General features: G+C 43.8%; 1 protein-coding gene across 1 annotated transcript in view; it reads left to right on the forward strand.

The window, feature by feature from the left end:
• Nucleotides 1-27,972, forward strand: part of LOC139574054 (X-linked interleukin-1 receptor accessory protein-like 2) — a 325,366-nt gene that overhangs the window by 167,822 nt on the left and 129,572 nt on the right. The window contains exon 3 of the mRNA XM_071398191.1: nt 25,019-25,292. Coding sequence (XP_071254292.1) covers nt 25,019-25,292 — 274 coding nt within the window. The remainder of the gene's footprint in view (nt 1-25,018; nt 25,293-27,972) is intronic.

A 27,972-nucleotide genomic window follows, 5' to 3' on the forward strand; every position in this document is an offset into this window, starting at 1 on the left:
CAGAGGCCTAGAAGCCTAGGAAATGAGAATTGATCATACAACCTTTCTCCAAGGACTGGAAACAAGATAAGAGAGAGAACAAAGGCATATAATTCCATTTCGCAACAACAGCGAGATACATTTTGGCCCTTCAGAGTGGGAAGGGCTGACTAGTCCTTGGGAATTGTCCTTCGTGCTTTCCTTGTTTTCCTGGACCATTTGCCATGCAGCTCCAGGTGACAGATAGCACGTAAATTAGGGCTGAGCCTACACACGTTTGGTCACTCAGTTGGGTTGTTGGATTATTGATGTTGGGTTATTGAGCATATCAGAAGACTGGAGGCGTGGCTTAGTGGGGGCGTGGCGTTAAAATAATTTTTGGGGGGGAAATCCATGAGCTTAAATTACAATTCCGGTTAATCAGTTATCAGTATGTTGAGCATTGTGTCTTTTGTGAGGCTTACCCAGGAGTATGACTGCCTATGTATGTCCCAAGGTTGGGAGAGTTACCACTTTGTTATAATATGCTGTATTTAAATAATAATGTTATTAATTTAATATTAAAATGAGTAATGTGCAAAAATATTGAAGAAAAAGGGATATTTGCAGTGTACAAACTTAACATGATGATCAGGAATGACATTTACTGTCACGGGTGGCCAAAAATAACTATCTGAACTGTATCTCTTTTTCATAAAATATATCTTGGAATTTTCTAACTAGTTTTCATTGGGAAGGCATATAAAGTGTTTTTATCAAAAGCAATCACTTTTTCATGGAAGAACACAGAAGCCTACCAATTACTACACATGCTTAATAATGTCACTTTTGAGGCGACTTCGATGCCGTACAGAGTGCGGCAATTGGCTCATGCCGGTGGGGCAGCCGGTATCAAATCGAATGTAGTCAACTTTCAGCTGGTGCAAAACACACCTACACTGGCGCTCGGGCGAGATTAATCGAACACCATCAGTCTGATGCTGTGTTCACTTGCTAGTCGGAATTAGGAACGAATCAGCAAGTCAGAAATGTCAGAGTTTCCTAGTTCCAAATAGCATGTTAATGCGGCAACAATACCAGTCTCTTTAGCTAACGTTCAACTCCTTGCCAGTCCTTGTCATTGCCAAAGAGACAGGCCTTTCGGCAATCTCAACGTTAAATATGCACTGGATGTACGGCGGAGTTGCTCATTTGTTGTTGTAAATAAGATTAATATTTTCCATGACAAGATGTGGTGCCTTGAAAATTTGAATTGATAACAAAGTAAAAAAGAAACATGTAATTGTTAGTTAGGCAACTAAGACGTTTTGTGGTTGGAATTGCAGTATGTACTTACTTTGAGAGTTTAGACATGAGCTAGCAACTTTTGACAGACTGGTTTGGTCTGGACAAACAAAAAAGGCTTGCTTAGCAACCGGAAACCTAACATGTTCTGTGGAGAAAAAGTTCCAATATTTGCATAATCGTTGTGATTGGAAGATCGCTTTGAGGGTTATCGAATCAGGATCAGGATCTCCTTGAGCTCATTAACGATAGAATGTTCATATTTGAAGATGGCAGATAGGCCAGTCTCTTTGGCACATGACATGGAGTACAGTGAGTGGATTAGCTAAAGAGACTGGTACCCAGGCTTACTGCCTTCTATTTTTGAAGACATTTATTTTCATTGTTAGAGCGGCCACTTGAGTGTTTGGTCAATATAATGGAGGGGCTAGTAGTGGGAGAATGCAGGACAGCGGTGGAAATGCGTAGAGAACATCTGGTCACCGGTGCGCAACAACATCTATCCCTAGTGGCAGTTTGTCCTGGGCTCGTAGAGAGAACCATAGGGGACATTGAACGTTCACACGTGACACGAACAGGTCCACCTCGGCTCTCCCGAACCGTTCCCATATTTGGAGAATAATGTCGAGGTGCAGCTGTCACTCGTCGTCTCGGGTGACCCCCTCGAGACATGAGGTCTGCTCCGACGTTCTGATAGCCTGGAATGTGTGCTGCTGTCAACGAATGAAGGTGCTCGTGAGCCCACAGCCACAATTCCTCCGCCAACCGGTGGAGTGCAGGAGATCTGACTCCCCCTTGGCGATTTATATAGGCTATTGTAGTTCGGTTGTCCGACCAGACCAGCACGTTGTGGCCCCGTGTTGTGTGTGCCATTGCCAGCTCTGCTGACGGGGCTAGAACCAGTAGGGAATCTAGGTAGGCTAGTAGCCTTATCCCTTGATGACGCAACAGTTCCAATGCCGCCTCCACACATTTGGAAAAGGTGCGAGGTGCCAGGGCGTACCCGAATGGCATCCTCGCATACTCGTATGCCACCACTTGAAAGGCGAAACGCAGAAACTTCCTGTGACGCAGATGTATCAGCACATTTGCAATATGCATCCTTTAGGTCTATGCTTATACAAAAGTCCTTGTTGTGGATACATTCCAACAGATGTTTTGTTGTGAGCATTCGGAAGGGCCGTTTGGCTCTCGTTGAGAGAGCGTAAATCCAATTTTGGCCTCATTACCCCCATATTCTTTGGCACTAGGAAGTAGGGTGAATATAGCCCACTGTTCCTTTGCTCCTGGGGAACTACTGTGACCGCCTCCGCCAAAATTTCCACAATCTCTTTCACAAGAGCGGCGACTTTCTCTGGCGTCTTCATCGCCGCCGTCGTTTTCGCCGCCCGAAAACGAGGAGGAGTTTGGTGGAATTGGATGGCATAACCCTTCTCCAGCATCCGGCTTAGCCAGGAGGAAAGGGTGCAGCTTCGCTGCCACTCTACATAATGCTCTGAGAGCGGGAGAGTGCGAAGCTGTGGTACCGACTGTAGGAAGGACCTGTTTTCCTCTATGGCCCAAGCCGCCGCTGTCCCCTGACACTGAAGCGGTGGGGCAGCCCAGGGTGGGCCCCCTTCGGAAGGGAGAGGGAATATTGACACGTTCTGTGAGAAGCGGGTGCACCGACACTTCGGTTATACGTGTAACCTTGTGGTTCCAGTCCTCCGTGAATGTAGCACGGGTCAGAGCTACACTAACTGAGGTGTCTGCCTGAGTTAGTGTGCCGTCTCCCAACAGCGATTGCGTCATCGGCCCAACATGGGGCAGTGTACGCAGGCTGCTCTTCAAACCCTTAGCTACTTCACTCCTAAGAGTGTGTAGTGTAGGGTTTTTATGAGGTATAGCATGATGGCTCATTGAGAGCGTCCGTCTTGCTTTCCTCATGTCATTCCCACTCACAACGTCCTTCTGTGTGTGCTCAGCTACGCACTCATAGTGGGCTGTGCTACACGCAAAGTGATGAGAGGAAGAGAGAGAGATAGGGAGAGAGAGAAAAGGAAGCAGTCTCAGTTTTGTTATGGACAAGAGGTTTTCTCGTGACAAAGTCAGATGGAACACATTCTTTATTAACAAAGGACGCATTGGCTCCTCCATCCATTTGCAGGGGTGGGGGATGAACAGTGGGTGCTGTCACAAGAAGTACTGCGCTCTCTTCCGCCTCTCCCCCTCGTCCTGTCATGGTCGTCGTGTCTTCTGACTGCCTCTCGGCTGCCAGGGCGACGAAATGAAAACCTCTCGTCGGTTGATCCGCTGTCTTCTCTGGTGCTGTCGGAGGGACGGGGCCCGCCCTTGGTACACCAGGTGCTGCTGCTCGACGGGCTCTCCGTCTGGCAGTAGACCCGGGCCTACTGGAGACGGTGGAGCGAGGGGGTTCCTTTGAAGCTGCTCTAGACCCTCCTGACAATGGCAGGTGTCTAGATAGCTGCTTCTTCTCCTCCTCAAGCTCCCCGAAATGCACCGTTGCATCTTTAACGGGGGTTCCGCGGAGACCGCTGTCAGAGATGAGGGCGTTCAATAGGGCGGCTTTGTCGGTTTCCTTCATAGCCATCAAAGACAGCCAGAGGTGTTGCTCCACAACCACCGAAGTGGCCATAGACCTCCCCGCACATACAGCCGATGCCTGTGTGAGATTGAGGATGGCGCCGGAAATATTCTACGCTTCCTCTATCTCCTCTCTCAACAGCTCAGTCCTATCTGTGGTGAGACGGGATAGAGAGGCTGCCAGGAGGGCAATATTATTAGCTGCTGCTATAGCTTGTACGCCTAGAGCGTAGGACTTCTCCACCAGCTGTGCTGTAAGCTGGTCCTTGGTCGTAGGTAGTGTGGGTTTCTTGGATGACGGCCAGGAGCTCGAACCTGGAATGAGGTACACAGCTAGTGCGTCCTCGTGCCTAGGGATCTCCTGAGGTCGTTTTTCCGTCCACTCTGGTGAATGGGGTGTACGCCTTCGCCGGCGCTCTGGCCATTAAAGGCGTCTCCAATGCACCCTCCACATATTTAGCGAGCGAGGGCATGGTCGGTGCCAAAGGCACAGCCACCCATCTTGATCTGGAGTAGGGACCGCCCACCATCATATCCACTTCCGGAATGGGGGGCAATATAATCTCCAGACGGCTCGCGGCACGCTCAATGAGCCCTGTAAAATCAGAGCGCAGAGAGGCATTTGCTTAAGAGGGGGTTGATGAGAATTCATAGCCTGTCTCTTCCTCGCATAAGGATGTGAAATTCCCCTCACTACTGTCTGACACAGTATCTAATTGGAGGTTAACTTTACAGTAATTATTTTGGTCCACAACTCAGATTTTGAATCCAAACAACTCAGATGCCTAAAGGGTCTTAGGTTTATCGTCTCTTTCTCATTGTTCCTGACCTGCGCTGGTGAGATACACTCTCTCTCGCTTTCTCTTCTCCACCCCAGGGACTCTTTCAGGCTATGACTACTTTATCTCTCTCTCTCTCTCTCTCTCTCTCTCTCTCTCTCTCTCCCTCTGATCATGCCTAGAATAATTCATTGTAATGCTTGTTAATGCTTTTTAACTGAACCTGTATGCCTTGTTTGTGATTTCATTCATTTTACAATGCCTTTGATATAGAATACTCTCAGACATTTCTTGACCTTTCAATTACTGTAACTCAACTATTGCTTCTTGCATATTGTTAAATCATCTTTATGGAGTCAGATAATTAATTGAATAGACTTTGTTAACATGCACATTACGTAGTCTTATTACAGGTCGCATGTGAGGTATAAATAATATGCAGTGCCTTCAGAAAGTGTTCACACCCCTTGACATTTTCCACATTTTGTTGTGTTACAGCCTGAATTTAAATGGATTAAATGTAGATTTTTTTGTCACTGGCTTACACACAATACTCCATAATGTCAAAGTGGAATTAGGTTTTTCTGAATTTGTACAAATTAATTATAAATTAAAAGCTGAAATGTCTTGAGTCAATAAGTATTCAACATCTTTGTCATGGCAAGCCTAAAACAATGTACTAAACAAGTCACATAATAAGTTGCATGGAGTCACTACGTGTGCAATAATAGTGTTTAATATGATTTTTGAATGACTACCTCATCTCTGTACTCCACACACATAATTATCTGGAAGGTCCCTCAGTCAAGCAGTGAATTTCAAACACAGATTCAACCACAAAGACCAGGTAGGTTTTCCAATGCCTCGCAAAGAAGAGCACCTATTGGTAGATGGGTAAGAATGAAAAAAAGCAGACATTGAATATCCATTTGAGCATGGTGAAGTTATGAAGTTATTAATTACACTTCTTTGGATGGTGTATCAATGCACCCAGTCACTACAAAGATACATGCGTCCTGCCTAACTCAGTTGCCAGAGAGGATGAAAACCGCTCAAGAATTTCACCATGGGGCCAATGGTTACTTTAAAGCAGTTACAGAGTTTAATGGCTGTGATAGGAGAAAACTGAAGATGGATCAACAACATTATATTTACTCAACAATACTAACCTAATTGACAGAGTGAAAAGAAGGAAGCCTGTACAGAATACAAATATTCCAAAACATGCAACCTGTTTGCAACAAAGCACTAAAGTAATATTGTAAAAACTGTCCTGAATACAAAGTGCTATGTTTGGGGCAAATCCAATACAACACATTACTGAGTACCAATCTCCATATTTTCAAGCATAGTGGTGGCTGCATCATGTTTTGGGAATGCTTGTGATCGTTAAGGACTGGGGAGCTTATCGGGAAGAAAGAAAAAAAGGGGTTGGAGCTAAGCATAGGCAAAATCCTAGAGGAAAACCTTTCCACCAGACACTGGGAGATTAATTCACCTTTTAGCAGGACAATAACCTTAAACACAAGGCTAAATCTACATTGGAGTTTCTTACGAAGAAGACCTTGAATGTTCCTGAGTGGCCGAGTTACAGTTTTGACTTAAATCTTCTTGAAAATCCTGAAAATGGTTGTCTATCAATTATCAACAACCAATTTGACAGAGCTTGAAGAATTCTGAAAATAATCATGGGAAAATGTTGCACAATCCAGGTGTGGAAAGCTCTTAGAGACTTACCCAGAAAGACTCACAGCTGTAATCGCTGCCAAAGGTGCTTCTACAAAGTATTGACTCCGGGGTGTGAATATTTATTCTATTTCTGTATTTCATTTTCAATAAATTTGCAAACATTTCTAAAAACATGTTTTCCCTTTGTCATTATGGGGTATTGTGTAGATGGGTGAGAAAATAAATATATTTCATCCAATTTGAATTCAGGCTGTAACATAACAAAATGTGGTATAAGTCAAGGGGTATGAATACTTTCTGAAGGCACTGTACATATCAAATATTATCCCACTACACTGCAATATCTTCCTTCCAGCCCTCCACCAGTGAAACTCTGAAAATTAGGAAGCAATTAGTGAGCGAGTGGCAATGCTGCTGCTTTCTCTCTCTCTGCCCGTATGGAAGGAGCGTCGTTAACCAATAAGAGGTTCACATAAGGGGGGCATCTCTGCCCTCTGCAAATGTCAGCTCACCTGTGAGTTCTTCTGAGAGCCAACGCACCTAGTAGAGATGGAGATGGCAGTCCGAAGCTTTCTCTCTCCCAACTGCCTCCAGTCCAGCCTCAATGTAAAATGCACATATTCTAAAATGGACTTTTCACACTTCTCCTTGCATATTTCATGTAGCATTTCATTCAGCATTAGATTCTCTCCTGTGTGTGTAAGCATTCTTTGAAATATGAGGTAGCTGGATAAGTACTATAAAACCATTACAAATAGAAGAGGGAGAAGGAATAATATTACTGCTCTACAGCCAGGCTCTCCTGAATGTAAATGTGGCGCACATTTTCTGTTCAGCAACTGGCTTTCAAAATGAAATATCAGCATCAGAATTGTAAAAAATTATGCATTTAAAAACAATACATGAACATAATACGATAATGATCCATTGTAGGTTAGAGTGCTACAGACTATGCTAACTAAACTTAATTAACTCATAAATACCTAATAAGGAGCGTTAAAGAAAAAATCCACTCAAAAACTATCTTTTGGTATTTTCTTAATTAGTCCACTGTTAATACAGTCCCAATGTTTTGCATGTCAGCAGTCAAGTTTTCAAGATATTGGACTTTCAAGAATCAACGTGTCACTTGCCACATCATCTTGATGATGCGTTTTGCAGTCTGTTACCCTCAGGCTCTGCTCACCAACCCAGACAAAGACACGGCTAAAAATAATCTCTGTCCTGTTTGCAGTGGCTGCTTTTGTGTCACCCTGTGACATGTGCCTCCATGACATGTGGCAGCCAAGACACCTATTAAAGTGTGTAGGTCACTAAGGAGCAGCTGAGAGTTCAATGGATGGACAGAGGAGTGTTAGGCGAAGCCCCTGACTGCAAACCTCTAAATCTGTGTCAAAAGATGGCACTGTCTTTCTGTCATTCCAATGGATGAGCTGCCTGAATAGCTTGACATCTCTGGCTGCTTAGTGAGGTATATTGCAATACCTCTGCCATAGGAAAACTGCAATAGTGGAATATAAATACTCATTCTTCCACAGCCAATTGAATGAGCATGTTGAAAATAGAGTGGGTATAGTCCATATTGTTGAAGAGGGCGATTGGTCATAAATTGAGGTGAAAAGAAGCTTAGGAAACGAGGGGGGAAATGTGTTTAGTTGGAGCATCACATTGCCTCACACCTGTAGCCAATCTTCATTCCGTTCTAGCTAGCTGTAACTGTGTCTGCTGTGGATTGGTCACCCACCAATCCACACATCGATTACTGTAGATGGAGCTGAACACCCAGGCACAGCCAGCACCAACCCAGCCTAGTGGAGCAGAGCCAAGAGCCAAGACTTGTCAGCACATATTCAGGTGCTGTGACATGCCAGGCCTCAACCATCCAGCCATGCATCTATCCAGCCAGCCACACACACGGGGAGTGAAATGAACAAAGCCCCCCACCAAATCAACTCCGTCTTGGATCTGGGCCAAGTGGAGTCCATGTCTTGACGAGTCCTCGGCATGCCAAGCCGGGCGAGGGAATGATCTGTTTTTATGTTCTATTGAAGTGTTTTGGTTTGAGGAAATTTCAGTCTTGCTCCCGCAGTGGGGCGACTTCATAGTGAGTCAGTATGGCATGGTGGAGCTGGATGATTGGCTCAGAGAATCACTGACTATATGTTAATGACCTGCTGGACAGTGCTGCTGATGGCACAGAGGGACCAGGACAGTGTCCCAGATGGCACCCTATTCCCTATATAGTGCACAACTTTTGACTGGGGTCCATATGGCTCTGGTCAAAAGTAGAACACTATATAGGGAATAGAGCTCAGTTCAAAAGTAAATCGCTATATAAGGAATAGGGTGTTTTAGGGCCTTCCTCTGACACCGCCTGGTATAGTGGTCCTGGATGTCAGGGATTCGGCCCCAGTGATGTACTGGGCCATACGCACTACCCTCTGTAGTGCCTTGCAGTCGGATGCCAAGCTGTTGCCATACCAAGAGGTGATGCAGCCAGTCAAGATGCTCTCAATGGTGCAGCTGTATAACTTTTGGAGGGTTTGAGGGCCCGTGCCAAATCTTTTCAGCCTCCTGAGGGGGAAGATGCGTTGTTGTGCTCTCTTCAAGACTGTGTTGGTGTGTGTGGACCATGATAATTCCTTAGTGATGTGGACACCGAGGAAGCTCCACTACAGCCCCATTAATGTGGATGGGGGTGTGGTCAGCCCTCTGAGAATGAGATCAATTGGCTTAAACAAATGACTCCTTTAGAGAAACCTGGTTCATGGCAGTATTCTCACCCCAAACCATTTAGGCATCTTCATGCCTCTGATTCTCATACGACAATAAAGTGTCATGTCTGGAAATATGGGACTATTGGGGCAGTGGCCATGGACTGAGGGCATGGGGTTAATGTGGTTGCATAAACTGTACAAAATATAGCCTACTATATAAATATATTACCTGTCTTATATGACTAATTTAGATGACTCAACATGGTGTCAAACTCTAGTGTCATGACGTGGCCCTTTCTGGGTGTAGATCGTGGCTCCCCCCCTCACTCTCTCTCTCTCTTAAACCAGGTTTAGTACCTCAGGTCATAAATACCGGGTAGAAACTGCCATGCAGTATGGAGGTAGAAAGCCTAGAGAGAACAAGAAAGAAACTCCTAAATCCCCAAAATGGGAGAATTAAACAATATTTCTACTTTTGAGAATGTGGGAATGGTACGTGGACACTTAAGGGACAGTCATGTTGAGTGTTTTTCATTTGGTGATCTCATGAAGGACAGGAAACACACATAACGGTATCTCTTAAAGTGTACATTTCCCAGCTGTCAGGCTTACATCTAAATATTGTGAAACGTATGTGATTAAATATGAAACTATTTGTGAAAAGATATAATGTGATGTAACCTTCTAAATGAGAAAATATGGGTTTTCATATAAAGTTAACCAAGTCAGTAAATCCACAACTGTGAACACAGACATCACATTAGGCGTCATAGAACCGCCCCTTCTTCGACAAATGATAAAACCCACTCCTGAAGAAATTCACGTTAGACCAAAATATGCCGGGTGACGTTGGTGTGTGAAGTGGTTTAAACTACAACGAGCCAAAGAGACCCACGGTAAGCCGGACGTCTCGAATGGTTAAGACCAGGCAAACCATAAGACTAGAAAACCATGCCATGTGGAGCATTGGCTACATGGCTGGAAATTGTTAAACTCTGAGACTATCGATTCACTACAGAAGGAGCTAATTCTAGACAACACAAACTATTAGTCTGCAGCTTTTTTCACGTTAACCTAGAATGAGATTACCGACAGCCGCCGAAGCATCTAGTCTATGAGAACATTTATGAATGTTACTCTGAAGTATCCATTCTAACCACCTACAACCACGAAATACTTTGTGACTTCAATGAAAGTTAACCAGAGACTCTGATGAACCCTACAGAACTATTGAGGATTCCAACAGAGACGACAACAATGACATGCATGCGTAAATATACATACATTGCAATTATTCTCGAATGAGTGGCCGTTCATGTGCAAAGGATTAGCATTTAAAATAATATAATTATAGACTGTGTGTAATGAATCCATTTTGCCTTTCCCGCTCTTGAACTGCCACACCCCTTTTCTTTGTCTACCAAGCCGTCATATTGGCTTCGTCCGCTAGGGACTTTTTCTTTGTATCATGTAGCAACCCAATGTATGAACTAATTGTGTGTGTTTTCATGTATTTCTGTGATTTTATTAGTTAGTTAGTAAATAAATATTTAAGCCAATTTGTATGTCGCTGATTAATAATTTATGCTAGGGTTCGTGCAGATAACCAAGAATTTTACGATGTTTGGAATGAGACTAACAAGGTAATAATAATACATTAATAAGAATGACTAATCGATCAGATATTAAAATACCTGAAGAGTTATATTCAGGAAAATTATAGCTCTGTAAATCAACATTTTCCGTGGTGCCCCGACTTCCTAGTTAATTAAGTTGAAATGATTAGTTTAATCATGTAATAATGATTACACATAGAGAATTGATTTGATAAAATAACAGTCTTCACATTTAATGATAGTAAAGACACGGCACTAGCCATTTTATTTGGTACAATGCAGGGTAGAGATCCACACATCATTCTGATCAAATATCACTATACAAATGCATTTGTGTCCTGCTGTGTACTTGATTCATTATAATCCGTAATGAGGTTGTCGTCGGCAGAGGCTCACGCTTCCCTGGAAAAAGGGCTGCTATCAGGTGATCTCCTTATTGTCTGACCTACAGGATATTACTTTTATTAGGACCAAATTACATTTTAATAAAGCACAGGGGACGATAATTAAGAACGGACAACATTGTTGTTTATCATTGCCCCCCTATGATGGGCACACATGGCTCTGTGAGACGACTGGCACATCAATAATAGACGTGGGGGCTGCGGGGCCACTCAGCTCGGTAACCCTAACGACACAGGTGTCTCCGGTGGGCGAATTGTTGAACTGGCTTTTGCCACACGCGCCACTGATGATGGATAGGTGTCAAGCACAGGTCTCCTCAGCATTTGTCTCGATTTCATTTAACACCTGTTCACGGGCCATTGTGGATGGCCTTTCGTGGCGCCACGGGCTGTGCCGCATGTCAGTGCTGCATAACGCAGAGCCGAGCGACTCTACCCCTCAGAAACAATGAGCAGACGCTACAAAGGAAACAAAGACCCTTTTCACCTGACTATTAGCATATAGTAACTCCAGGGTGTTGTGGAAGAATAGAGTGAACAAATGTGAATGCCAGTGATGAAGATGCGTCTAGCAACTTGCATGCGCCAAGGCCCAGCGTGAGGACTCAATCACGATTTATGGCATTGTCTGGATGGCTGACCATATGAAGGATATCACAAAAGTCAAACCCACCTTATCCATGGCTTTCTCCAGGGCGGGACTTTTACATAGAACCCTGGGAACACGGACATTGTCGGGGTGTGAAAACAGATGAATACTTCAATTCGCAAAATTGTATGAATTAAATTGTTGCGTTTGGATTGTTTCAAGAGTTTTGATATGTTCTATCTTATTGTTTCTTTTTACAGAATTTCTGTGTTATTCTGACCGTCGGACGGTGGTCAGTTTAAAGAGGGAGCGACACAGATGTGCGCGCCTATCATTTAGATAAGGGAGGTTAAAGAATGCGTGTGGTGTTTTATGCATTTTGTTTAATGTTTTGGCCGAGCAAAGTGATGATAAATAGACGATGGGAGATACTGAAATTTGGCGCACTGGTGAGAATCAAAGATCGGTAGAAACTTTGCTCATAGAGTCATTGTAAACCAATCCCCTGATGTAGCGTTCCGTTACACTATCGTGTCTTTTATACTTTTAGATATTTTGTGACATTGAAGACTTCTGGTATGTACCATTTGCTAATCGTATTTCTTATTGCTTAACTGTAGATCTGATTACTTTTAAATGGATATGAACGGAAGTATTATTTGAAGGTCTAATGGTAAATGTTATTCACACTACACATAGAATATATTTGTTTTTATTATGGATCCCAGCAGCTACCCTTCCTGGGGCCTGGCAGGTACTCTTTCTGGGGCCCGGCAGCTACTCTTCCTGGGGCCTGGCAGCTACCCTTCCTGGGGCCCGGCAGCTACTCTTCCTGGGGCCCGGCAGCTACTCTTCCTGGGGCCCGGCAGCTACTCTTCCTGGAGCCCGGCAGCTACTCTTCCTGAGGTCCGGCAGCTACCCTTCGGGGGCCCGGCAGCTACTCTTCCTGGGGCCCGGCAGCTACTCTTCCTGGGGCCCGGCAGCTACTCTTCCTGGGGCCCGGCAGCTACTCTTCCTGGGGCCCGGCAGCTACTCTTCCTGGGGTATGGCAGCTACTCTTCCTGGGGCCCGGCAGCTACTCTTCCTGGGGTCCGGCAGCTACTCTTCCTGGGGCCTGGCAGCTACCCTTCGGGGGCCCGGCAGCTACTCTTCCTGGGGTCCGGCAAAATTAAAGCAGTTATACAATTTTAAAAACATTACAATACATTCATTACAGAATTCACAACACACTAAGTGTGTGCCCTCAGGCCCATACTCCACTACCACATATCTACAACGCAAAATCCATGTGTACATGTGTGTATGTTATCATGTGTGTGTACTGTATGCATGTGTCTGTGCCTATGTTTGTGTTACTTCACAGTCCCCGCTGTTCCATAATGTGTATTTTTACCTGATTTTTAAATCTGATTCTACTGCTTGCATCAGTTACTTGATGTGGAAAAGAGTTACATGTAGTCATGGCTCTATGTAGTACTGTGCACCTCCCATAGTCTGTTCTGGACTTGGAGACTATGAAGAGACCTCTGGTGGCATGTCTTGCATGGGTGTCCAAGCTGTGTGCTAGTATTTTAACCAGACAGCTCGATACCTTCAGCTTGTCAACACCTCTTACAAAAACAAGTAATGAGGAAGTCAATCTCTCTTCCACTTTGAGCCATGAGAGATTGACATGCATGTCATTAATGTTAGCTCTCCGTGTACTTTTAAGGGCCAGCCGTGCTGCCCTGTTCTGAGCCAACTGAAATTTTCCCAAGTCCCTCTTTTTTTTGCAGTACGCTGCAACTTTTAAAAGGATGAACCCCTGTATATGCGTGCTGAAAGTCTGTTGTCAATTTGTTTACTGTGAAATAGCATTGTATCTTGTCAAACTCCATTTTTCCCAGAAGTTTACTAAGGGTTGGTAACTGATTGGTAAGGGGGGCTTTACAATATGCTTGGCATCTAACTATGACACTCTGAGCTAAGGTTAAGTCAATAAATTAATGCTAGGACATTGATCATGAGATATTAGCTCATTGTCTCTTAGCCTCTTACTAATAGCATAACAGTTATCTTGGACACATGTACAGTAACTTATAGTATTCCGAGTGGTGATGCAAGGCTCGCTAACTTGGCTAGACCCATCGAATACGCTTATGGGCCGATAGCATTCACATGATCATGGAGAGACTGTATTATATTATATTATGATAATATTATATAATATTATATTATGGTCGTATTACTGCTCCACTAATTTCTGTCATCCTCAATCGGAGTGCATTATCACTCCTTTATGGCAACAGCTGACCAGTGGAAACTCACAATGAACTAATGCAACATTCTGCTAGTTACCACTCATCCACACTGACACACTCCTATACAAACATAGTCAAGCATGCAATTGAATTGTTGATTGTTGTTTCTCTGCCTTTACCCTTGCCGATGGAGTTATTATAGATTACTTGTCGGGGGGGGGGGGGGGTAGATTTGTCTTTGGCTCCTTTTTGTCCTCTTTTATTCATCATAGTCAGCTGTGGTAAACACCCCTGCTTGTGCTTTGAACAGGTAAATATGTCTTTGGCAATGGGCTATGCAAAGTAAGCACTGTTCCACAGAAGCCAGGAAGTCATTTGATTTCCCCTCGTATGCATGTTTCATGAACACAGAGCAGATTATGAGATGGCCATGTGACGTGAAGTCGGCCCTATTGTAGTTGTTTTACACTTGCTTGCTTTGCTTATACAGTTCGTGAAGTTACGCTTATTCAAGCAGAAGGCTTTTTTTGTTAGGTGCTATACATAAGTGCATCATACCTAATTCAAGGCCTAATGAAAGTCCTTTTCATCAGGAGTGGAGGGCCTTAATGCAGCCTAGTAAATGGATTTCAGATCAGCGTAGTCCTTCTGTAGCTGCAGCTAACAACTTTGCACACTGTTTTATCAGTGAATCACTACTCTATTGCCCAGAGACATTATGCTATTCAAAATGTAGATGGCAACTACAGTGCATAGCTGAACAAAGGATGCAGTTACGCAACCTGAGTATTGGTATTATTACAATCACAGAGCGAGACATATGCCTAACAAGCAGATACAGTATGTGATATGACAATTTTTCACATCTGCTTGTGCAGACACAAGCTACGGCAGGATGGTGGATAAAAGAGTAGCCATGCAGTATCTCTAAAATGCTGTGTGCACCCTGGTCTTGGCTTCCCTATTCCCCGGGTCCCTGTGCTGTTTCCTGCCAGTGCTCAGCCCACAGACCATTACCGGCCTCTCTGTCTGTGTGGCGGGGCACTCTCCCTGAGACCAGGTGCCAGTCAAGATGGATGTTCTTGTTGGGCCAGGCTCCCATGTGACCGATGCGTCCAGCGCCAGTCTGTGTGTGCCAGTCCCGCAGGGCATGCCACGGAGCAAAGCGCCGCTCTGAGCCGCTCCACACTACCGCTGCTACTGCTGCTGCTGCTGCTGCTACTGCTGCAGAGAACCAGGGGTACAGGCAGCACACTACAGCACAGCCAGTCTGCTCACAGTCAAACTGGAATACTAAAACCATTGTTCCCATGTTCCTCTGTTCATCCTTCCTTTTTGGTGATAATATATTACGGTAATTCAAATATGGTCTGGCCACATCTGTTTTACTAATCAAACAGCTCAATAGCTCCTCAAATATCGTTTCAGAATGATTGGAGACCAGAAGCACAGCCTCTAGTATTGACAGTGCATCTTGTCCATTTACTGAAGCCTCCGTTGCAAAGCATCGTTTCATGGGACACCGCAGGTAGCTCAGTCTTCTTCACTTTTGATTGTGATTTAATCTTCCTTTGTCTCAGCACATTTACGAATGTACAGCGTATGTGGAGCTTTACGGCTGCTGACCTCTGGTTGCACCTGGCTTCCCTTATGACTCCCGTTTCCATGGACTTGTCCGATGTAGACTTTTCTACACTCCACCATGTCTTTCGCTGTCTGTGTGACTGAGCCGTGGCCAGGTCCTGATGTACGCTAGTGAGGTAGGTCACCTTACTGTTACTGTAGGTCAATCTTGCTGTTGTATAGGATTACACAGATCGCTACTAGAAAGAGCCAGGGCACTTGACACATCAAGGCAGATAAATAAAACGGCCCTGCTCTGATAATGGCTGCCCATCCCAACACTGGGTTCCTTTTATGAACCTGGGTCTCTGTGGCAATATCGCCCGGTCCCTGAGTCTGGAGGCTGCTGGGCTGTATGGAGGAAGTGAATATTTTATTGATGCTGAACGACGGCCTGAGATACAGCTGCAGCCTTATCTGATAGCTGACAAAACCTTTCAGCCATCCATGCTCTCTGCTCCACAAAAGCCTGATGACGGAAGGTTTCCAGCTGAGAGAGTAGAAAAGTTATCTGATCCTAACTGCACCGTATGCAAGTCTCCCAGTCACTCAGATCCCATCGGAAATTAAGAGTCTCTTTTTCCCCCTATATAGTGCGTAAGCTCCTCTGTCTGCAAAAGCCACAACTTCTCCATACTCTGTAATTACATTTACTGTTGGCTGAAGAGATTGTGCTACTGTGCTTCCATCATATTTGGATGTTATCAGGTAAACCCTATTTTCTATAAACCAATGCTTACCTCGTATTGCAACACTGTTTCACCAAGCAGATGGTGATGAATGTTACCCACGTTGACAGTTAGCTAGAACACACTGTGGTCACGGCCAGTAGGCAGTATGTGTATCCTGTTTCCAGGTGGATTTCATTGTGACTGGGCTGTGTACAGTGGGTCCTGTCCAGCCATAGGGCTGCAATGTGGAGCTAATCTCCCCTGAAGGCTGACTGGGCTGGTTGCTCTCTGTCAGAGCCACAGCAACAGCACAGACTCACAGAGGGACCCAGGCAGCCATGTCTGCAGGCTACAGCGCTCGGCGCGGACAGAGACACGGCCAGCCCCGAGATGTCAGCTGTGAGGTTTGGGGAGAACGCCACAGAGGTCTGATGCTGATGAGGAGTTGGAACCAGTCCATCTGTTCCCACTCAGAGCTGCCCTCTGAGACTCGCTATCTCCTCTCCTCTCTTCCTCTTAACCCCTTTGACTTCCCTTCTCTGGACGGGCCTCTCAAACATCTCTCTCTCGCTTACCTTCTGGTCCCTTCTCTCTCTTTCCCTCTTCCTTCTTTCCCCATTTGTCAAGTCTTTCCTCCTAATTTCCATCTCTATTTGCCTTCCTCTTTGTCTCCTTCTCTATTGCTCTCCGTACTCTTCTCGTTCTTTCTCTTTCCCTCTTCATCCCCTCTCTCTTTTTCCCTCCCTCCTCCTCCCTCTCTTCATCCATCTCTATTTCTCTATGCCCCATGCTCCCCCATCACCACAGTGGGTGTCATCAGTATGACATTTGCTGTCCTCCTGGTATAAACAGTGCTCCCTAACAGCCGAAAGCCGTCAGCCCTGCACATCCCAAACACCTTTGGTAATTGCCACAGTGCAATGGCAGTCAATGCGTTGCAACTCACATTTTGCTGTAATGCTATGCTGTATATTACCCACCATATTAATTTACCAACACAGGCCTTTTGTGGTTATTGAACTATGAGTGAAAAAGAAAGAGAGCAGGACACTCTCGCAGCTCAGATGCAATATTGAGCTATGCAATCATTCCTCCATAGCAGACAACAGGCTTGTTGTTCGAATTAGAGAGAACACATGCAATTAAATAGATCTACTGTGTTTGAAATAACAACGTCAAAGTGAGAGCTGTGGCTGGGTTTCTTAAAGGCCTCTGAGTGATCCAGAGAGGGAACAGAACAGGAGAGTTATTTGTTTTGATCAGTGTAAACTGGAGAACATCCGCAGGGAGATTTGGTAATTAGGCCAACTCGTTTCCTCATTAACTTGTAAAGGAACGGAAACAGGTGCAGATACTCACATTATGGTTCACCACTAAATAGATACATAATACTACGGTACATAGCTGGGAGAAATGAACAATGTAAATACAACCGTTGGTGAGAGAGGCAGAAGAGAGAGGCTTGAGTCTAGTCTTAAATTCCTACAGGCATTCGATCAGAAAGGGACAGTACATTGAAGCATATTTATTCATTAAAACTCATTCTCAGTCGTTAAATAATGAGCATAATTCAACTTCATATGATCTGTTTCTCCCTGTGGTCTATGGAATGACCGAACGTGGTTGATTGTGATCCGTGGTTGATGTAAATAAAGTAACTAGCTGCATTTCTTGGGGCGTCAAACCTTTTTCTCGGACAGGTGGTCAAGGTTAGCTGGTTAGTGGTAAAACACGACAGAAGTCTTTCTGCAGGACATGTTGGTTGCAGTTGTGACTGTGTCTGTGGGGCAATGTTAAATTGTCCTTGAATTATGAGGGCTGGCCACATATGAAAGGGATCTTTCGGAGTGTCTCTGGCACCGGTGCCAGCTCCGGCTCCAACAGAAAATCAAGTGTCTCATGAGAAGCGGCTAGCTAATGAGGACATTGAAGCATGGCACCATGGAACCACACATACAGCACGCGACAGTAGCAGCCAAAACAAGTTCTCAGAGTACCAGGCTATATTCTGCTCAGAAATTCAACATATCCTCATGCTGTTGCTGTACATCAATGCTAGTTTCACTTCATCTCAGGTCACTTGTTAGCTGAATATGTATTATTTTCACATTTCTATCAATTTTGGTGTATGTGTTATTGGTGTCCATAACAATATCAATATCATCAGTGTTCACAATAAGCCCTTGAATGATTTTTAGAATTGAATAATGATTCAAATTAAGGTAATGCAATTGGATTTTCCAAGGCAGACTATATTTAAATGATTTTATTGGGTTTTAATGCTCACCATTTCAGAGTGATGAACTAATGTTATGAGATCAACGATACAGTAGACAGAAACTCCTTGATATTTCATACCCTTTAATAAAGTTATGAATCATTTGGTTATATTACCTGGCTGGGCTGGCATTGAGCAGGTAGTGTGTTGTGAGGTGGGTCAGCGAGAGAATGCTGCAGCCCAGACAAGCAGCAGGTAGCAAGGTGACACGACTAGCTGTGCTTCTGCTGCCAACTTGTGATATTATTGCTCTGTGCCTCCCTACTTCTTGGACAACACCCGCTTTAAAAATATGGCATTGACAAACACACACACACACACACTCCTGGATTTAGATTACGTTTAGAGCAGTGTGACTTGGAAGACCTTGATGTGTACGACGTAGATAAAAAGGCTAAATTCCCAGTAAATATATTTGATGTCAGGTGGCCTTCGCTTGATAATCGTTGGCCTCTCTTCACTCTGTTCGGGATCTAAGACTTTTATTTGAGTTCTCGAAGTGTTTAAAGACTGTATTGTATTAATCTACTACGGTACATCATTACAGTGATTAACATAAACCAGCTTTATGGAGACCTTGAATCTTTCTTTAAAAAAAATGGGATTATTTCATTATTCCATCGTTATGAGACAACAGAATTATGTCTGTGAGTGAGCGGTTTCATCAGGGACCCAGTTAATGCTCTTCATAAATAGACGGACGGTACAGTTTTGGCTGTACGTTGGCACATTGTATATTATCCTAATTACTGTAGATGGTATAAATAAGTAAGCCTAGTCCGAGCCAGAATGTCCCATAGGGCAGAAGCCTTTCCCTCTGTTTCTGGAGTGTGATGCAACTTGATGTAGTTGATGGTATAACTATGACTCTCTCTTCTCTCCAAGCGGCATACAGTATTTAAGATCTTTTGGATGTTAGCCATGTAAAGTGTAAAGGTTATGTCAGCCTTGGTGGGGATGGTGAAGGGACGTGATGAGGGAATCAACATTAATCCCTTGTTATCGTTCAAATGGTTAGTATATTGACATAGTGTCAGGGGGATTTTAGATAGATTAAGATGTGCACATAGGCATAATGTATGCTATCGATTCTGGGAGGGGTTTTTGCTTGTGTTAAGCATTTTCAAAGTGAGGTTAGTTATAGTGTTCACTTTAGGTTCCGCTGTTAATGTTACAGTAGAGAGAGTAGGAGGGGGGAAAGAAATTCTGCTGTTTCAATAATTGTACAATAGCCATACATCCTGAATTAGTTTTCCAGTAAATTCTATGAGAGAGACCAAATCCCCCATCAACTGTGTTGTAAATTAAAGTTCTTTAAACTTAAACAGGTAGTGTAAATGATTAGCATTGCCATCTGCCCAGCTGAGCTGAATGACTGGGGGATAGTGGGGGAAATATGGAAGTCCTCACTGAGCTCCTATTCTTGGGTCTCCAACTTCGCTGCTACAGTAGGGCTCCCTCAGTTAGACGTGATTGACTGTCAGAGGCAAATGTCACTCTAACAGTGATGCACGGCGAGGAGAGGAAACATCAGTAACCAAGGAGGAAATGGCAGGCTGTCCAACAGCAATATGACAATGTGGTTTGAACTAGTTCATTAAGCAGCCCAGTGTATTCGGAACTCTCTCTTTCTCTCTGGCTCCGGTCTCTGTGGGGGCCCTGTCAGTGGACAGGTGCAGGGCCACTTCTCTTTATTAATGACAAGCAAAGTAAAGCAACCTGCACAAGGAGCTATGCTGGCTGCCAGCCAGCCATACGCACTGGGGCCGGAAACGGAGGAGGATGGGGAGGAGGGAGGAGGGAGGAGGGTGGAGGGTATACGGCGGAATGCAGCCACGCACCTTAGAACTGACAAATGCCCAGGCTACTCCACCACACTCCAGCGCCACTGTGACAAATGGGGTTTGAACACACAAAACACAGGATGGATTGAGTTCCTCAGAGGACAATGGTTTTAGAAAGGCAATGTCTGATGAAGTTTGTGGAGTGAGGTGACTGAGCTCGTAAAAGCCAGGGCTCCCTGTTCGTGAACATAACAAGCCTTTTCCTTTTCCACCGGTTGTTTTATTGTCCCAGGTGAGAGGGATTGGTACATTCAGAGGCCTCGCCATTGATCAAAGTACAATAATATAGTAAGAATGTACAAATGGCCTCAAATAAACTCTATAACCCCTGTATTTAAGCCATTTAACAGAAATAGATTTTATTCTGAGAAAAAAAACATGATAATGATCATGACTCTATCAAGGAGTCTTAATGAAGAGATCTATCTTAAGGCATCTGCATTTCGACATTTCTGTAACGTAATAACAATGGATTGTATTATGAAGGCTTACTGTGTTATTATTGTTATTACACATCCTGCTATCTGAGTGCAGAGCAGAATGACACTAAGGACATAAGCTGGAGTTAGATGTCTTTATGCCTTTTTGTCTGTGTGGTTCCTCTTAGAACAGGCAAGCCTAGCAGAATGAAAAACAGCATGTTGGGTGAAATACAATGCAAATCTATTTCCGTCAACAGAAATCAACTCCAGGCAATTACTGTCTATAGTGTGCATTTGATTATTACAGCATTTTTGAATTAAGCAGAGTCTTAAGCTGCCAGTTACAGAGACATTCATCAGTTGTCTTGCAGGGTGATTTAAATACCTTGTTCTCGTCCTCCTAGCTTTCTCTACCCTCGCTTTGTCTGTTTTCGCCGGCTGCTGACTCTGGAACAGTTATGTATTGATGCTCTGGTAATGGACTGCGGGATTCACTCAAATAAACAAGACAAACAGGGGAAGGAAATGTTTGGTTTTCCCCTCCATCCTTGTTTTATTTCCATCCATTATTCCCTGATTATTGATGTAAATGAACAGGGTAATTGTTTCCGGCCAAACCTGAAATGAAACTCATTCTTTCTCATTACGGACCGCTTCAGAAGATGTCGTTTTTTTCCCTCTTTGACATGATTGCCTTTCTATTTCAGTATCATTATCATCTGATTGTGTTATTTTGACCTGATTTCTGTTCTACACCTCTTATAGCGAGCTCAAATGAAAAGGCATTTGAGCAGGTAGAAAGAGGGTTTGTTATCTGCATAGAAATCACAATTGGAATGGCTTTTGATTTTCCTATCGACCGTGACATAGCGAATCATTAAAAATAATAGCTTGCAGTGGAACACTCCTCAAGTGTGAAATGTTTTTAGATGTTTCTGTTTCACATATTCAACAGCATTCTGTCATGTTGGCTCGTGGTCAATACATAACCTGACGATAGTTATTTTCAGTCAGACAAACAAAGCTCACACACATGCGCGCCTGATTGGCAGACATTGAAAGAGCAACAAAGCTCTCAAGCCACTCCATCCAGCGGATGGATGTAGCAGGACGTGATTATCATGTTGGGTTGAGTACACAACGATTTGACATGTCTCTGACGTCCACTGTTTCTCTCCCTTGACATCCTACTGTCTCCCTGGAACTCCCCGTCTCTCCTTTATGCCTCCTGCACAGCTAGCTCCTTGATCAAGACATGTTGGCTGTGTCCTTCTTTCTTCACATACTAAGTAATAGTTTGACAAAGTTGTAGGTTAATCATTTCATGTACTACAATACTATTTTAAATTTACAAGGATCAAAGAGCCCTTAAATAGTATGCATCTTTTTGAGAAATACATACCCCACATACATTATATCGCTGTATAATTTTATGCAATTCACTAGTCATACAACTAATAACATTTTCAAATTTAGGCTGTTACTTCAATGTGCTGGAGATCAGTAATTTAATGAAGAGATTATATAACTGTGGACAACAAGTCTTTTCCCTCTGTATAGTAATAAGACGGTAGTATCCTAGACACAATACGCTGTGGCATTATTTAACTCACTAGTCCCTCTGCATTACTGAGTAATGTGCTGTATAATAATGTGCCTGAGCCATATTAAAATTAGAGAGACTGGGAAAACAAAACAGTGTAATACCCGATCAAATATCCCTACAGAGTGTTTAGGTGTTTGACGTGGCAAATAAATTCACATCCGTTTTGTGGTCTCGACGGGCCTCTGTGGTCAAGTCGATTTATTTCAAATGTCCTAAGTTGTGGGTTGATAAACTGCCTTTCCAGCTCAATAACAGAGAGTGGGCCATAACCCTCCCCACATCTCCATATTTATTTCCCTCTGATAAGATTGGTTTTGTCTGCGCCGGAGTGTAACTCATTTCTGGATTCATATTGAAATGGCTGCTACCCGTGGTCCCCAATTTTATACCTGTGTAAAGATACATGTCCACTGAAAGCTAGTCATTCACATTTTTCAAGAAAATAATAAACAAGCTATCAAATGCAAGTCGGGGACTGAAATTGCACATCAGCACAAAGTATTTGGTGGGCTATAGCTCTGACGTTGACTTTTTTCATCCTCTCAGCTGTCATGGCTGAAATTGCTATACTGCTTCATGATAGACTTGGCCAGTGTGCAGCAGCCAGGTCAAGCTATTATTATTGCAGCAGGTGCTGAGATCTACACAGGGTTTTACAATGCATTTTGGGTCTGTGTTGGGCTTAGTAACTGTGAGGGCTGACGACCAGCAACTTAACACCTCATGTACTGGATGACAGCCTCTTTATTTCATGATTTCATTTCGTCTGCTGCCTTTATTCACTTTTTTTTAGCAGGCTATATTTCAGTTTTTCAGTTGCTTTACTTGAAAAGGTAAGAAAGTTAATGGACAGTTTCAGGACATTGGGTTATTATATAACGTAAGTCCACTCTGTCCACACCAGTGGGCTGCTAAGGTTTTGCAGCTATCTTTATGATACTGCCCTTTCCTTACTTCTTCACTCATACTTAATTCTAAGTTATTTTCAGACTCAAATTCGGGCCACATCCATATGCAAATATTAAAGGTGGCACTGTGCAAATAGGGATCCGGTGCAGCAGCTGACTGGAATGATATATCTGGCCGTGTTAGGCCTTGTCGTCGCAATTAATAGCTCCCCTCCTAAACCCTGCCACAGTGGCAAACACAAGAAGGCAACAATGATTGAATCATCCAGAAAAGTGCATTGCTGCTATGACCCCGGGCAACATATGGCTGCTTCTTCGGCGCCTGTTTATGTAATCTGTAACCTGTGCACTCAGCGATGGTTCGCTGTGCCTTTTGTCTTGAAAGACAACACATTAACCTAGCAGACCGAACTAATGTGTGCTGCTTCTGCTTCTCTTGCATCTCATCTTCCACACGTCTGAGCTCTCACAAATAAACTCAGGGAACATCACCTCCCACCGTAACCCTACCCCTTGGCTCCAGCCTGCAGTTTGGAGCCATCACCCCCTCCTCATTTGATTGATGCCACTTCCCCACATCAATTTTTATTTCCTGGCTATGTCTGTAATTAATTTCCAACCTGGTGTGAGAAGAATTATCATAGTAAAATATAAATAACAAAATCTATATGGTAAATCGGCATTGGTGGTAGGAGACCTCAACACAAATGATAGTGGACAGATTTTGAATGTATAACATTTTTATGGGACACATAGAGCGTGGAGATGTATTACCTGAAGTCTGTATGAACATACTTCTGTACTGCATTGATTTGGACCTACGTGTCTGTGTCGATTGGGGCTGCCAGCATAAAATGAGGGATACCTTACTTTTCTCTTTTAGTTTACCTCCTTATTTTTGTTCCTCTTAGTCAATGGCTATTATGACTGATGACAGAAATACTGACTTCATGTCTTCAATGTGTTGTCCAGCCATGTTACTGGCTGACCTGGCATTTGGGGTTTGGAATGTGAAAGCACATACTGTACTGTAGTCACGCAATGGGGAGAGTAGCATTCCATTTTAGGCAATTCACTAGTGATTTTTGTCCATAGACATAGAGTACAGTTAAACATTTTTACAGTACAGTTAAACAATATTTGAAAATGAACTGTGTTTTCAAGTATATTGCCTTCTTTGTCTTGCCTCAAGGCCTTATTTGCTTTCTACAACAGCAGTTCCTTTGCTGCTAACTGGTGTATCCTAAATAACCCTGCATTAGTGTGACAGTGGCTACGACCTTCCCTGCCTCTCCTTGTCATATGCTACTGTTTCACCATGCGTCACGGGTTCAAAAGCTCACCACCATTAAGGCAATCTTGATTGACTCGTCATTACAGGTTCCTGTGGGTTTTTTTAAATATATTTTTTTACCACTCCTCACCTATGAATGACAATGGAGAGAGGCTGCAAATTACAGAGTAGAACATGAAATACCTTTGAAGTCTAGCTAGAGAGCTCCCATTTTTGGATGCAAATGAAAATCCAAATGGAGGAGATTAATGTGTGATAGGATGACAATCATCCAAATGCATGGCGCTAGTGTGAATTCTTTAGGATTCATTTGAATTTGACCCCCACAGTATAGTAGCTTCCATTGTCTATAGATCCATTATGCTGCTGGGTTTGCGTTGCTCCAATATGTAGGATAAGGATTAGGCTCTTAGTTCCTTGTTTTAGTGTGCGTACAACAGCATACTCCAACAACCATCAGTTCCTAACCATGTACAACTTCCTCCTCCATAGTGGATGGCTGCATTGATTGGTCGGTGGACCTGAAGAGGTACCGGGTCCTAGCAGGGGAACCAGTGAGGGTGAAGTGCGCCCTGTTCTACAGCTACATCAGGACCAACTACTCCATGGCCCAGAGCGCCAAGCTCCGGCTCATCTGGTACAAAAACAAAGGGGACTCGGAGGAGCCTATCATCTTCTCGGGCCATCGGCTCAGCAAGGAGGATGACTCCATCTGGTTCCGCTCAGCCGAGCTGGAGGACAACGGCTTCTACACCTGTGTCCTGAGGTGGGTTTCTTTAGTCACTCCGTCTCTGAGGAGTTTAATCAAACGTTTAAGCTTTTCTTAACCCTCAACCAAACAAACACCATTTTGTCCCCCCAAATCATTCACAGTCCATTGGCAGCCTAACTTTTTCACGAATGGAATTCATTGGGTAACAGATTATGATGGATCCTGGCCCCAGTGGTCCCACCCACAAACAGTACAGTAGTTTGAGAGGCCCTAATTTACATATATACTTTACATCCACTTTCCAAGGCTACTGTAGTGTGTCAGTGTGTCTATTGTTATGCTAAACAGCCCTCTCTTTGCACACCCACCGCGACAACAGCCAAGCAAGCCCTGAGATGGCACACAGCATAAGGAGGAGGAAGGGATCCTCATCCTCATCGCATGCCATGTTCAGTTTTCCTGGTGGAGGAATGCATGACTGGCCTTGTGAGGATGGCTCACCCCTGCAAGGCTCAACAGGGACACTGAACTGTGGTTGACTTGTGTTGTGGAACATGTAACTGACATTCCACAAAAGAATAGGCTCTGCCACAATAATGAATATCAAATCAATAATGTTCGTGTAGGTCCCATGCGAGGAGTTGTGTTGTTAGAATTCCCTCCTGGGATTATGACATCAAACAACATGCGAATCATAAATCGAAGGTATTTTTCTAACATCTAGGGAAAAAATATTTTCATGGTTCTTAGCGACTAGAGAATAGGTACCTCGTCGAGGAATAAGAAATGAGGATATCTTACTCAATTATCTTACAGAGGCTTCAGCAGAAAATCCTCTTTCCACAGATGATAATCCAGCTCCTCTCTGACAAAGCTAATGCTTCTTCCTGGCCAATAATAAGTTTTTTTTCCCCTCTGGAAAGAAGTGCAGGTCTTTATTCCCCTCACGCTCTGCTGACAGTCTAATTAGGAGCAGGATCCTGTCACTTTCACTGGGCCTCTTATTATACTTACTTTCCCACCCAGTTGGACATAGCTGCCACAGCTCAGACAGCCAAGCGCAATGCATTCCAATGTGTTAGCTAGCTAGAGAGTCATCAAGCTGAACTTTCTTTTTTGCCTTGGGAATGACAGATTTGGAAGGAGAAGAAAAAAACACTTGAAATTGAAATAGCATGTCCCTGTGCTATGTCTTATTGAATGTAATATATACAGTGCTGTGTCTCTATGAAGTAATCTCAATATCCTCCGAATTGAATTAACTGTCTGTGAAAGACGTTCAAGGTGAAAAGAGAAGACGAGTCTCTTTGCATGTTTTTATTTCCATTAATGGTGATTGATCCCTGGAGCAAAAGAAGCAGGAATCCAAATAAATGGTGTTTTGGGCTTTGGATGATTCCCATGCTGCTTTTTGAATAAAATCCAAGAATACAATTGGAGCTCCTAATTATAATTAAAAAATATATATGATCAGCATACAGAGAAGCAGGTAGGTAGGTACTCTCTGTGAAATGGGGGAGCTGTGCAGGAGCTGTGACACGCTTCTGAGAGAATTGTTGTAAAATATCATTCGCAGGGGCTGCTGTGCCTAAAATGACAGGATTGCTCTGGAATGGAGGAATCAATTTTCTACTGAGGGTCCAGTGACCCGCAGGAGGGATAATGCTCAGGATAATGCCCAGGCCACCTACAAAGACCACTTGGAATAAAACATACATGCACACCTACTGTACACACACACACATATACACATATACGCACACATAGACACACATACTGTATAAACACACACACACATAGATACACACACACACATAGACACACCTACTGTATATACACACACACAAACAAACATACGTATACACATAAACTACACACACACACACACACACACACACACACACACACACACACACACACACACACACACACACACACACACACACACACACACATAAATACATACCTACATACATACATACATACATACATACATACACATACATACATACACATAGCGCACACATACATACACACAAACACACACACACACACACACACACACACACACACACACACACACACACACACACACACACACACACACACACACACACACACACACACACACACACACACACACACACACACACACACACACTAGCCCTGCCATCAAAGCCTTGATGGCAGTTATATAGAGTTCCAGCAATGCCTTCTGTTTTATTAGAACATGAACAATGACTAACCATGCCTGCATGCCAGTGAAACACACAGCACCAGCATGGCATGTTAAGCTGTAGTGAACGAGTCGATGCAATCTGCCCGGCTAATGCGCCGCAAGAGACAGATTCACCACCCCTTTATTTCCCATTCTCTCCAGCGAGGCTAGTCTGAGCAGCACTGATGGAGGTAGAAGCATTTCACACCTTCCCCCTAACAATGGATATGCATTTATCTTTGTTCCATAACTTTATGGCAAGGAAAAATACAACACGTTGCCACTGTCTGAGTGATGCCTCTTGAAAGACTCCCGAGCACTTTTATATTCATTATCTTCCACTGTGCACGGCCAGGCTGGCTGCCTCATGTTTTTTTTTACCGTGTTCTCACTAAACTGTGGCCAAGCCTGAGCTAGGCTATTCCCCCAGAGGTCTGAAGAGTAATCTGTGCCACCTGTCTTTTTCTCCCCTCATAAGATAATTCTCCTCTCTACAATCGCCCGGGTGTCACAGAC

The sequence above is a fragment of the Salvelinus alpinus genome, chromosome 4 (assembly GCF_045679555.1).
Source record: "Salvelinus alpinus chromosome 4, SLU_Salpinus.1, whole genome shotgun sequence".
NCBI classification, from domain to species: domain Eukaryota; kingdom Metazoa; phylum Chordata; class Actinopteri; order Salmoniformes; family Salmonidae; genus Salvelinus; species Salvelinus alpinus.